At 46.0% G+C, this 13416-nt stretch overlaps 1 protein-coding gene and 1 long non-coding RNA gene across 38 annotated transcripts in view; one reads left to right on the top strand and one right to left on the bottom strand.

Moving 5' to 3' along the window:
- The window catches only part of Chn1 (chimerin 1), a 167095-nt gene extending 160499 nt beyond the window's left edge, over positions 1 to 6596 (top strand). For 29 of the 31 annotated variants that reach the window (XM_087654762.1, XM_087654776.1, XM_087654766.1 and 26 more), the window contains 3 exons: positions 298 to 435; positions 3543 to 3648; positions 4866 to 5882. In XM_087654762.1, coding sequence (XP_087510888.1) covers positions 298 to 435; positions 3543 to 3648; positions 4866 to 5037 — 416 coding nt within the window. In that variant the 3' untranslated portion in view covers positions 5038 to 5882. 31 annotated transcript variants of the gene reach the window in all.
- Positions 1 to 13416, bottom strand: part of LOC134486115 (uncharacterized) — a 48575-nt gene that overhangs the window by 27743 nt on the left and 7416 nt on the right. The gene's annotated exons all lie outside the window — the stretch shown is intronic.

Below are 13416 nucleotides of genomic sequence, written 5' to 3'. Positions count from 1 at the left end.
GGTTGTTAATAATGAAAATATGATTTTCATTTTGGGGTTTTGTTTGCTTGTTTAATTTTTGTTTCTTGAATAAAAATCACTTAACTCACAAAAACATCACAGCTAGGGTTTCAGGTCCACTCAAGCATACACTTGTCCAGTCCCAAACTCCACAAACTTTTGTACAGTTAGAACAAAATACATTTTAATTAATTAAAAAACTGAAGTGTTGCCTATCTTTAAAATGTAATCATGTACAAATCATATTAAAATGATATAGGCTGTGAATCCAGTGTTTACTTTTGTTTCTTTTAAAAGACGGTGAAAAGGCGGATATTTCTGTGAACATGTATGAGGACATCAACATTATCACTGGAGCGCTTAAACTGTACTTCAGGGATCTGCCAATTCCTCTCATCACCTACGATGCCTACCCCAAGTTCATAGAGTCTGCCAGTAAGTACGCGGACGCGGGAGCCCAACACCCCCAGCAAGCCGCCTCTTCTCAGTGCTTCCTGCAGCTCTCTCCATGGTCCATCCCTGTGCCCCAAGCACTTATGCGCTACACCCCAGACTGTCTCTGCCTTCTACCTTCAGAACTTTTTGTACTGTGCTGCTTTTCCAAAATGATCCTCCCGTACCAGTGCTGCTTGGCCTGAACCAACCTTTAGTAAGATAAGTCAAAGGCCCAAGCAAGGGCCTTCGGAGTTCACAGATGAGCACCAGCCCATTGTTGTGCTTCAGGGACACCGCTTCACATCATCAACAAGTTTGTTCTGCTTTGTTTTCAGAACTGGGAAGCAGAACTCAGGCCTCATTACCTCTCAGCCAAAGAAGTATTTGTTTTTTGTTTTGTTTGTTTGACTTTGGGGTTTTTTAAAATTCTAGTTAAGAAGAAAATGGCTCATTTGCAAAATTTTGTTTCAAAACTGATACCTGTAATTCATATCTTACCCTTCAAGAAGAGAAATCTTAAGAGTTTCTGGGTATTAGCATCATTTTTTTTAAAGATTGTCTATTTCTGTCTTTTTGCATCTATCTTTAAACAATATGTCTCTAGAAAGTTTGATGGGTAATACTTGAGTGCTTGGGAGAGAAGGGAGCTGCTATCCAGGGGAGAATCGGGTCAGTTTGGTGTCACATAGTCAGTGCATTTCAGCATGTTTCCAAGTAGAAACACTTGGAAATTTGGGGTTCCTTTTTCTGCAACAACAGGTTCACCCAGGTCTGCGTGTTCGTTTGTACATCCAAAAATCTCGGAGCTATCCCAGACCTCCTTCCACCACTCCTTGTTGTCTGCACCCCTACTTTAATCATTCCTTATTCTCCCTTTTTGCATACAGTCCCCATCAGGAAATCTTAAGAACTTTATCTTCAAAATAGACTCACAATAAAATCACACTGCTGCCATTTGCAAAATGTCTGCTATATCCCTGGGTTTTGCAGCACTGGAATGGTCTTTCTGCTATCATCTTGACCTTCTGTAGACCTTTGTGTACCACATGGCAGGTCAAGGGAAGACAACTATAGAAACAGAGCATTAGGGCCAGTGAGAGGACTCAGGGAGTAAAATGCAAAAGGCTGGCAACCTCCATTACCCATGGGATAGACAGCAGTGGCTTCCGTAGATGTGCCACTGCACTCACACATGCAGAAGTCACTAGCATGTGTAACTGAACATACAATTACATACCGTCTATAACCGCACTGTTCTCACCCTAAGTCTTCAGACTTGACACAGCTGACATGAGAAGAGCTCTGTGGCCACATCTGCTCCCCTCTCCCTCAGTCTCACAGGCATGCTCTGCTCTGGACCTGCACCCAGCTCAGCGGCGACCATCTTCCCCTCATCTCATTCCTTCAGGTGTCTGAGGAAGCTTTACTCAGGGCCTTTCGCTTGCTCTGAGGTTTTTCCTGACCACCATTTGAAATCCAACATGGCATCGTTTGGGCTGTCTCCCAGCACTTACCTCATTCTTGTGCACTGTAGCCTATGATGCTGGCCTCAGTGTTTGCAGTCAGCCCCTCTAGGAGCAAATAACTCTCCTGAGTTAGCACACAGTGCTCTCCACAACTTCCAACTGTCTCCACAACTGTCTCGGGCTTCTCCTGGCCAGGAGTAATTGTAGACTTTAAAAGGAAAAACCTGCTTTAATTTCCAAAGACATGGAGCTTCAAATTAATTGGCCCTATGCTAAGAGTTAGCTTTCTATAGTAAACAGAATTTCCTTCTCTTCCTTCTAGAAATCACATTACTGCATTCCAGTGTCTGAGAACATAGCTGTGTTATGAATAGATATAACCTTTAAAGTCCCCAAGGTTTGGAGTTCATGCATTATCTGGATGACAAAAGACAAAAAAACCCATATTTTTTTATTTTAAAGAAATGATCAGGGAATTGAGGAAGCTTTAGGCAAAGCTGTAGAATAGGCAGAGGTTCGTTTGAACTAACAGGCTTCGGTCACTGACCACATGTCTTCTGGCAATCATCGGGTCTGTTCAGCCGTGCTTTCCCTCAGCCTCTGTTCTGCACTGGCTTTTACTAGACCCAGTAGACATTGTCATTGAGCTGCACTGTTTCTTTGTTAGAAACCAGAGTTTCAGTCTTCTGTCTTAAGCACTGGATACAGGGCAGATGGAGTCTTCCCAGTATTTCAAGGCTGCCATGTTGATTAGGACTCAACAGTGTGAGGTCCTGTTGTGGTTGGCCTGAGACCAGCATTTAAGGCACTGCTGTAACCAGAGTGTGTGCGTGCTGTAGTGTTCTTCAAGAGCACAGAATTCCGACAGCATCAACTCCTTGTGTTACAGCCGTGATTGATAGATCGAGCAGAGCTCTTACAGTAAGTGGTTGGTGTGTAGGCCCTCAGTGCAGCTCTCAGATGTCTATATAGGGATCGTCCCTTCAGAAGAGCCCCCTTATCCCAAAATCCCACCATGGCACAGCATGCTTGCTTAGGGTTGCGTGCAGTGTGGTCTTCAGAGCGTATTCTGAGAAATGGAGAGTGCTCATGCTTTGAAGAGAGACTGCATTTTGTTATGTAACACCAAGGATAATACAACCAGCAAGTGTTAGATGATACATTTCTTGATTTAGAAGAACAAAGAGCTGTCATACTGCTCAGTGGTGGAGTGCTGACCAAGCATGTATGAGGCCTGGGGTCTGCCCATAATACTCCGAAGAAAAACAGTCATTAAAAATTATTAGTAAGACTTTGCAAGGGGCAGAGGGCTCCCTTGTATACTACAAAGGGATTTCTGAATATCCTGGGCACTATGTATGCTGCTCCCAGATGAACTCCATGGAGTGGAGTGGGTAAGGTTCTGTCCGTGTCTCCACCTGTGTCTGGATCCGTTAGAGCTGCATCCCGGTATCTAGTGTGTCCACTTTCCTCTAGACCTTCAAGGGAAATTGAACTGTGTTCCCACACTGAACTAGGGCAGCTTCTTTTTTTTTTGGCTGTGAGAAATCATTTTCACTAGCTTTGTAAAAGCATCACAGAAGATGATCCGTGACCATTCCGATCAGTTTTCTGCTAGAGCATCTCTCCTTGATGTTGTAGAAATTGTGGACCCTGATGAGCAACTGGAGACCCTTCATGAAGCACTGAGGTCTCTGCCGCCCGCCCACTGCGAGACGCTCCGGTACCTCATGGCACACCTCAAGAGGCAAGTTGCAGCTCACATCTTACTGCTGTACTGCAGCCAAATATCAAGAATAAAATTAAGCAAAAGGTGAAAGAGAGGTCACGTTCTATGAGTGAATGTGTAGGTGCATAGCACCATTGTCTTCTGAGAAATTGTGCCAGTCAGGAAAGGATGCTAAAAATAGTGTGCACTACAGTTCCACGTGCTGGGCGTCCTGACACCCGTGCACTGCAGTTCTAGGATCTGCGTGTAAGGATGCTAGTTTCTGCAGACACTGGTGACCATTCTGAGGACAGGGAAAGAAAGGACTGCCGCTGTCAGCCTGTGAGGCCACCTACTTTTCTGTGCTTACTGCTCCAGTAAGCACTTCACGCTTGGCGTGTGCAGTTCGGATTTTTTACCTACAGTTTTAACTACTTTTGCCAACTTGGAAAGTGCATGAACAGTGATGGAGGAGAGAGGAATGTGGTCAGTCAGTCTGAAGCTGGGATTGATGATGACCAGAAATCTCACTTATGTGATGTCAGTGGATTAGGGCTTCACACACTAACATCAGTTAGAAACAAAATTCTCTATGCCCAGAAGCACATGTCATCCAGAGTCACTCACAAATACCTACTCCTTCTCCTCTGTCTTGCCCTGTCACCCTGGCTGCCTGCCGGTAGAGTTAAGAGCGTGAGCCCCCTGCCCAGCTCTTTCCCACTTACAGACGTCGTGTTCCAACTTCCTTTGAGTGTGTTCACAACTAACACCGCTTGTAAATTAAAGTTTGCTTCACATTTGGTGTTAGTTAAGTATTCAATAATAAACTAGTAGCTCTGTCTGTGCTGTTGCTGTAGGGTAAGGGATGAGAGACAAACCCTGACCCCTATGACCCCTCTTCCCTGCCTGCACAGATGGGCTCCTGGACACTCAGAGCTCACTTCACTAAGGAAGCCACAGAGCCCTCTCCTCCTTTTTGGAAATGTGTCTGGCCAGGAGAATCCACAAACATCTGAACCCACACAGTCCAGACGTGAGCCCAGCAATCACCAGGACCAGGATAATTATTTACCAGTATGACTTACTTCAAAAGAAGTCGAATCCCTTGAAGTCCCCAAGAAGCATGAAATTGATAATTTAGGAAAGCTGGCCAGTGGGCATAGACCTAGACTGTGGCTCTGGTTCATTTGGGTGCTCAGACTTAGTGAAGAGCATCCTGACCACTGAGTCACCTGTGTTTTGCTTGTGTTTTTCAGAGTGACCCTTCACGAGAAGGAGAATCTGATGAGTGCAGAGAACCTTGGGATCGTGTTTGGTCCAACCCTCATGAGATCACCAGAGCTAGACCCCATGGCCGCCCTGAACGACATACGCTATCAGAGACTGGTGGTGGAGCTGCTTATCAAAAATGAAGACATTTTATTTTAGAGTTTTGACTTGAGGAGAAAAGAAATGGTTTACAGATGAAGGAATGTTTTCTAGTAATTTAATTAGCTTCATTAGCTGAATTGTTTCTTGGTTAGAGGTTTGGCCAAATACCCAGATTAAAATGAAGGAACTTCCTGTCATTTCTCTAGCACCGCTCAGCCGTCCTTGTAAAACCGTGAACACACGCTTTCTGGTCCTGGTAATCCTGGGTGTTTATCATGTTAAGAGAAACTCAAGCTACTGCATGATTACCCCTTTTTGGTGAGGAAACCCCATATTGAAGAATCACAGACTTGTTCCTGCACCATCTCTCTGTCCTGGGTTGTCTGTGGTTGTCACCCAGCATGCTTCCCAGAGTAAACTGTCATGACATTGCTTTTGGGGTCCATACCATTGGTTTCTGACGCTTGCACATGCGCACACGTGCACACGTACTCACACACACACACATGCACATACACATACACACACATACACACCACACACACACCACAAACACACACACACCACAAACACACTCACACCACAAACACGCACACACACACCACAAACACACTCACACACACACAGACACACACGTATAAGCAGCACCCTGGCTGTTGCACTCTCATCCCTGTACCATACGCCAGCTCCACAGCAGTTCCTTCCCAGCTTCCTCCTCTCAGACATAGTGCTTTGTCTTCAGCAGAAGCGAGACGTGTTTTCAGATGTTACTTCAGTAAGCTTCCAATAAAAATGCACCACACAGCATTTCCTGTTAAATTATTGGTTTTCAACTGTAAATTTATATTTTTACCTGGCATGCAGTTATTAATTTATTAAATTTGGCCTTTAGAAATCAAAAACACTTATAGCTTTTTTCTTGCTGTGGGAAGAATAGGAAATCATGTTTGGCATTCATTTAACATCGATTACTTCCCTATCCCTGCCTGTCACTAAAATACTGTGGTAATCTCCTAAAATAACTTAAACTGCCTAGAATCGACATTCATTCATTGGGTTTATTTTTTCTCCTATTATTCTGGGAGAAATCTGTAACATTTTCTCCACTTTGGGGTCAGTTTTCCATCCAAGGAGGGCTAAGGAAAAGGGCTCTGAACACCTGCCCGGCTTGTCTGGAACAGCCAGGGTCCTGTGTGTGATGTCATAACGTGCTCTGTGACAAGGCAGCTTGTTGGGCAGAGAGCAGGTCTGCACTGGATGAGGGGAGCCTGAGATCTGTGTTTGATCAGCCATCTTGTTATGCGTCTCAGACCGTTAGAGGAGCATCCACCTAAACTGAAGCTCCATCCTGCTTTAAACAGTGAACAGAACCTGTGTGGTTTTGGGTTCCAGTAATAACAGTGCTGTACTCCCAGCACTTGGGAGGACAGATCAGGAGGATCGAGTTCAGGGCCAGCCCAGGATACACGAGACCCTGTATCCTCCGTGGAACGGCTGAGCACAGTGGTGTACTGTGGTCCTAACTACTAAAGGAAAGAGGTGCACTTGAATCCAAGGGTTCAAGACCAACTCAGGCAAACTGAGAAAAGTGACTCAAAATAAAAGGTGAAGAAGTATGTGTCTGAGCTCTCAAGTCTGCCTCAAAACAGTGGGAACTGATGGGAATACAAGGTTTTCTAACTCCACTTTCTAGGCCACGGTGGGCAGCTGGCGAGTGTGCGTTTGCTTCCTCACTGTTTCCAACACTGAAGGAAAGTGTTGATATTCCAGGATACTTCATCTAGCTGTCTTCGCAACCAGTATATATCAAACAACACACAGATTGATTAAGTACAGAGATTTGGTTTAATAAATCATCTTCAAAAGTAGAAACAAATTACAGGGCGGGAGTCAGCTCAATAGAAGCATGCTCACCTAATATGTGCAGAGGATTTAAACAGCGACACTGGAAAAAAACGTTAGGCCGACTTATAGCCATGGAGTTTATCCACATGTAAGCACATAGCTTATAGATCAAGGCCTGTTATTATTACAGTTGTTGTTACTACTGCTATTAAAGGAGGAGGGAGAGAAAGGACAGAAGAAAGAAAACGTTACACTGTCAAGGCATCTAACAGAGCTAACAGGCTATCTGGGTTCTGAGACAGGCTCTCTGTACCCAGTCTGGCATGGGACTTCCTGTGTAGCAGGTAAGACTCAAACTTTCTTCTAAGTTTGGGGTTATAGGTGTGAGTCACAGGCCAGGCCTCACAGTACCCTTTTTATCTTCCTAAGCTATGAGATCCGGCTTTTGTAGTTAAAAATCACACACTATATTACATGTGATTATCATGGCTTAATGTATAGACAGGTCCTCCACAGCTCCTCGCAATTCATTTGTCGGAAAAAAACATTCATTTGGAATTTCCCCAATTGTTGCATTTGCCAGTTACACCTAGGTGTTGTTTGACATGTTCCTCTGGGCTGAAAACTACCTACTGCCTTACAGGTGGGGACTCTGTTGCCCAACCTTGTCCCAGCTTGTGGCAATCTTCCTGCCTTGGCCTCCTGAGCAGCTGGGACTGCAGAAGTGCATCATGGGAGTTGCTATAGGAAACTTGTAAAACTGCAGATTTCTGGGCCTTCACCCTAAAAACTTCCATTGAAGTGGTGTGAATACTAGAGATCTCCTAGGTTCATTATTGTTTAATTTATTTTGTGTGTATGGGTTTTTGCCTGCATGAGTGTCTGTGTACCATATGTGGAAGCCAGGAGGCAGCTTTGGATCCTCCAGAACTGGGGTTCAAGATGATTGTGAGCTATCTTGTGGGTTCTAGAAATCGAACCCAGGTCCTCTGCAAGAATAGTGTTCTTGTTCTAAAGAGACTCAAATGAGCCCTTTTTAATCACTCAAAATTGTTAATCTGACTCCTCCAGGAGCCACAGATCTTTCTCAGTACACAGTGTCAGAGATGTACTGTGGTTAGTCGGTGGAGACTTGCATAGGAAGTCTCAGAGCCCCAGACCTGTACCACTGTATCTAGCCCAGCTTACAGAAATCCCCTGGCCCTGTGAATGCCACTGGGGAGATAGACACATGCTGTCCACACTGGGGCTCTGAGTTGCTGACAATAGCTTCCTCATGTTCCAAGCTGCTGATGGAGGTTGCCCTGTTCCTTCTCTTCTGACTGCCCTCACCCCTGTGCCCCAGAACCAACTGTCCCTTCTAAGGCTGCAGGAGACAGTCCTTCGGTGAGTCAGCTCCTCACCACATAGCATAAGGCAGCCAAAGTCTGTTCAACTTCTTCCTGTGACTGCCTCACACTTAAGGCCACGCCACTCACCCTGGCTACAAGGCTGGCTGTTGCTGGACCCACTCCTCTAACCACATCTAACTTAACCATTTTCGTCACCTGAGCCACTTGGGAAGCAATTTTCTAGGCCCCTACTTCAAATCCCTATTAAAGTCTGGAGTGGGACCCAAGAATTTGCATCTCTGTCTACACGCAGGCAATGCAAATACTGACCCAGGACTCTAGAATCTGGCCACCTAGTAGATCATCACAGGCCAATGAAGTCCAAGGATGTGTTGGCAAGGGCTGGACAGACAGCATCCCAGGTGACTCTAACAGTCCCCTAGTGTTAACTGTAGCAGCTTCATTCCCTCTGGGTGTGCTACAGTGCACTAGGAATTTGCTTCAGTATAATCAAATACCAGACATGGAAGAAACAATTGAGATTCTACACAAAGAAACAAGGAGGCCAGGCACACAGGGCCACAGAGGGAAGGGGCAGGTAGTCAGAGGTCAAGGATTGGCCAATAGAATAGCATCTTAGGTTATAGGCACGGTATTACTGGTTCCCACCGGGTTCTAGTGATTCAGTGTAAGAACATTGGCTGGGTTGCAGCCATTGTAGGGGAGCTGGTTCTGGAGCACTTTGGCATCTCAAAGGGGAGTCCTTTGCACTTTCAAGGAATCAGCTACACATGGAGGGCAGGCTCTAATATATGGAGAATACAGAAAATAATTAGTCTGAAGTCTGTGCTTTTCTCCAAAGTCACTTCCCTGTTTGTGACCCACTTCTAATTCTGTCCTCATTATATTCTTATTCACATTTGATTCTAAATTGTACAACTCATTAAATATAAATTGGTACTAAGTCAGAAAAAAAAGTAAGATTACATCAACTTTTGTAGAAATCAGGATGAATCGCATAAATACCCACTTATTAATTAGATTAATTAATTCCTCCATTAGGAAACTACGGAGGATCCCCAGAAACCACTGAAGGACATTCTTATATAATAGGAATTAAACTCCAGGCCCTGATACCGCAACAGTGGTTTCTGTTAGAGGAGATCAATAACTTCCAGAATTCTTCACTCCCTAGATGAGAGCGAAGGTCTTTGGGAGGGGAGACTATGACTTGATCTGAGAGCCATCTGGTGGAGCTCACAGCTGGTACCCCAAAGACTGCTACTGGACAAGTGAGTGATACACACATGCCCTTGTCACAGGGCTGTAGTGGGTTAACACATTCTCAGAAGCCCCTTCAGAGCAAAGTCCTCTGAATGTTGATGAATTACACGGAGGGAAGGAGAGAGGGAAGGGAAAGGAAAAGATGAAGACAAGCTGGTTGGTCTGGGTTGCTGCAGACAGATTTCTCCCTCCCTGCCCTGCCCCTCCTCTTGTCCTCTAGCTTACCAGGAGCTTCTCAGATCACTTAGTTAGCCATCTTCAAAGGAAACTAGAGGCTTTCACATTGCAAACTTACACTGTTTCAAGTCTGAATATGGGTTATAGAAAGAAAAACTTTTCCTTGCCAGTTTCCCATGAGCCACTTTTTTGTTTGGTTGGTTGGTTGGTTGGTTGGTTGGTTTGTTGGTTGGTTTGGTTTGGTTTGGTTTGGTTTGGTTTGGTTTGTTTGGTTTGGTTTAACTTTAGGATGGAGAGAAACAAAGGATTGGTAAAAGGTCATTCTGGGGAGTTATACAAGCAAGAATGGCCCAATGCCTACCTACTGTGCGTGCGTACACACACACACACACACACACACACACACACACACACACACTCACGTACACCAATCATCCCATAGTTGGGTGTTGAGGAGCCTACCAGTGACCCCAGAAGGACGGACCCCACTTTGCTTTTGCTTAAGATATAGGGAAATATGCCCACCACCAGCCCCTTTCTCTCCAGCACTGGTCAAACACAAGGTAATATACAGGTGACAGAGAAACCCATGGGACCTAACAGCAATGCTGCAGTTCTCCCTGTGTGAACCCTCAGCCCAATCAAAGATCACCCCCAAGCACACATGCTCAGCTCATAGCACAGCACGGTTTTCTGTGCTGTTACAGGACAAGGGCACAGCTTGTAATTGGAAGCCAAGCTTGCTGTTGTAAACAGCACATTGTGGGAAGAGGAGGAGAGCACTGCTGACCATCCAGGGCTGAACCCCCCACTGCCCAAATTGAAGGCCTGCTTCTTTATACCCATAACCACCAGAGAGAGCTTCCCTGAGGTCAGTAGGGGAGGAGAGTGCAGGGAGGATCACTAGGTCTTGAGTCACTCCCACAGGAAAGAGAAACCTCAGGAAGCTGACAGCAACCAGGGAGGAAGGGCTTGTTCCAAAAAAAAAAAGGGGGGGGGGGCAGTGCAAACCCAAGGGGTCAGAAGGTCTGTGCAAGGGAGCGAAGCGTTAGGAAGGAATTAGTGTCACAGGAGATCCTGGGTCAGAACCCAGGTCCTGTTAGTCTGAACAAGCTAGATACAGCCTCCCATCCTCAACAGACCAGTTAAAGAGACAATTTAATTGTGAAAAGCAGGAAAAGAAGATCTGTGTGGCCACATTGGGAAAAGGGAAAAAAGAGCCCCCATGACTCTCCAACTTCAGAGCCCTGACTAAGGCTTAGTTCTAAACAAGAAAGCAATATGCACAAGTAAGTAGTCCAGCTCAAGGTGCGGTCCGCTCATCATCCGGGCTCCCGGCTCTCCTGCAGGTGGTCAGACAGCTGGGAGAACTATGAAATCCTCCAGGAGACCAGCTTCTTCTCTGATTGGTACCAGGCTTCTGTCTGGCCTTTTCCCAGCATGCTGTTCCTGGGGAAATTCCAGTTCCTTAGGGTCTGTCTGTCTGAGAGCCTGAGAGGGCCAGAATGGTTCTGGAATGTCTTTATCCAGCCAGACCTTTGCCTCAGCTTCGGTTTGCTTGTTTGACTGTGTCGAAGCCTGAACCTAGGCACCCTGCACAAGCTTGGTACCACTAATCTGCAGTTCCACCTACCTTCCTCCCGCCCCTTCTCCATCCTCCCATTTCCTCCTCCCCACTCCTCGTCTTTTTCTTTCCTTTTTGAGGCAAGGACTCAATAAGCTTCTCTAGGTGGCACTTAGCTTCTTCTGCTGACCTTGAACTTGGGACCCACTTCGGGCTTCAGCCTCTCTGGAGTACTGTAATCCCTATCTGCACTACCAAGCTGGGCTTGACTGGGCTCAACCAAACGAAGGGCTCCAGGCTCTTGTGATTCTCACAGGAGCCTGGTGTTCCAGTAAGCAGTACTTAGCAGCTCTAACCCCTTCCCTATTGTAACCCCACACTCAGGTGCATGATCCCAGTACCTCACTTCTCTCTCTAAAGGAGATTAGGAAACAAAATGGCAAAGGAAAAATAGATTTGATTACAGTTTGATCCAGGTGGGAAGAAGTGAGCCTACAGCTTTGCGACAGACTGCAGTGGGTTATAGCTAGTAAATTAATCTGCTCTATGCTTCCTGGTGGGCATGCACATGTTCCTCACCACTGACCCAGTGTTCTGGATTCCCAAAAGAAAGCCTCATGTTTAATATGCCCTAAGCAGCTCAGTGGCTGGGCCACTCCCTAACTCCACGTGGCTAACACACTCTCCTCTGATAGTCCTAAGTTAATACTTAATACATCTATATTTCATCTCTGCTACCCTGGGCCCCTCTGGGCAGCCCTCCTGGGGCCACTTTCCCCTGCACCTACATGTCAGCCGTCTCTCCCTCCTGCAGCTTTCTGGTGTGATCTGTCCCCTAAGCCCTGTCATGACAGAATCTCCTCTTCCTCCTTACCCCATCCCTTCCCTGGAATCCTGAAAGTCCCGCCTCTGTCTCCCTGCCCAGCTGTTGGCCTCCAGCAACTCTATTGACCAGTCAGAAACCAACTGGGGACAAGGTTCCTTTAGTCCTACTCTGGGACAATGCAAACAGGTTTTTAGGTAATATAATTAGCATGAGAACACTGCTGTGTATTCAAATGCTAAATTCTATACCCCAAGATCTGGTTGTTCCAAGCCCAGAAGATCCCCAAGTGAAAGATCCCCAAAGGGAGACCCTTACTCAAGTCTCAGGAAATCGCGGACCCCAGACACAGAGAGACCATTTTGGATGTAATATGCAAAGGCGAGGTTTATTACTGAGATCTATTACGGAGATCTCCAGGCCAACACGTATCCCACACAGGAGACAGAGGTGTGTCGGTCGACCCAGAGAGGCTGGGAGAAAGGGTATTTAAAGGGAGAAACCACAACTCAAGGGGGCAGGGGTGGTATCATTGGAAAATCACAAGCTTCCGGTCTCTCAAGATTGCTTAACTTTGTGTTCCCTTTAGTTCCTAGGAGAAGCTTCCTGCTTCTCAAGGTTGTTCTCTTAAGATTCTAATCTAACTTTCTGGTCAGCTAGTTCCTAGAAGAAGCTTTCTTTACTACTTCAGCATCACCTATCTAAGGGCCTTATCTTAAACCCTTTTATCTGGATCCTGGAGGAGCAGGCTCAAGAAATGTGACCTTTTACTTACAGGTAGAGGGCAGGGTCTGGAATCTGAGGTATTTAGGGCTTTTTTAAACTTCTGACTTCTTAGCTGCATTTTTTTATTCTTTCACAAGTACAGCAGCTTCTGATTTAAACTTTCCCCCCAAGTTATCCCTGATTGTTAACAAAGATGCCTACGGCCTGGGCTAAGCAGGAGAGAGGGGTGGAGTAAGGTTCCCCACCTTGGGGTCTCAGGCAGGAACCAGGAGGAAAGAAGAAAGGATGAGGGGGGAGGGGGAGTCACAGTGGGGCTGGGTGGATTGTGAACACTTGGCCATGAGAGGCAGCCTGGTGGAGTAGGAATGGCCCAGGAGGAACACGGCAAGTGATATCTCAGCGCTATTGACGGGAAGTTGACAAGTAGCACAGAGGGTTGATATCTGCCCAGCTCCAGTGCGTTAAGGCTTGTTATAAATGTAAAGTCTCTGTGTCTTTTACTTAGGAGCTCAATGATTTAAAGTGGGGTAGCAACCCCTAAATAATATTTATCACAACAAAAGACTAGAACACAGGTAAATTCATGGACAGGCTAATGGGTTCCATCCTGGGGGAAGATGGCTTAGGCCCCATGTTGTTCCCCTCTCTGTTTCAAGGACAGGTTTGGGTTTGGTTTGGTTGATTCA

The sequence above is a fragment of the Rattus norvegicus genome, chromosome 3, assembly GCF_021556685.1.
Source record: "Rattus norvegicus strain SHRSP/BbbUtx chromosome 3, alternate assembly SHRSP_T2T, whole genome shotgun sequence".
Lineage (NCBI taxonomy): Eukaryota > Metazoa > Chordata > Mammalia > Rodentia > Muridae > Rattus > Rattus norvegicus.
The sequence above is the reverse complement of the archived record's forward strand: the minus strand, read 5'-3'. Positions and strand labels throughout refer to the sequence as shown.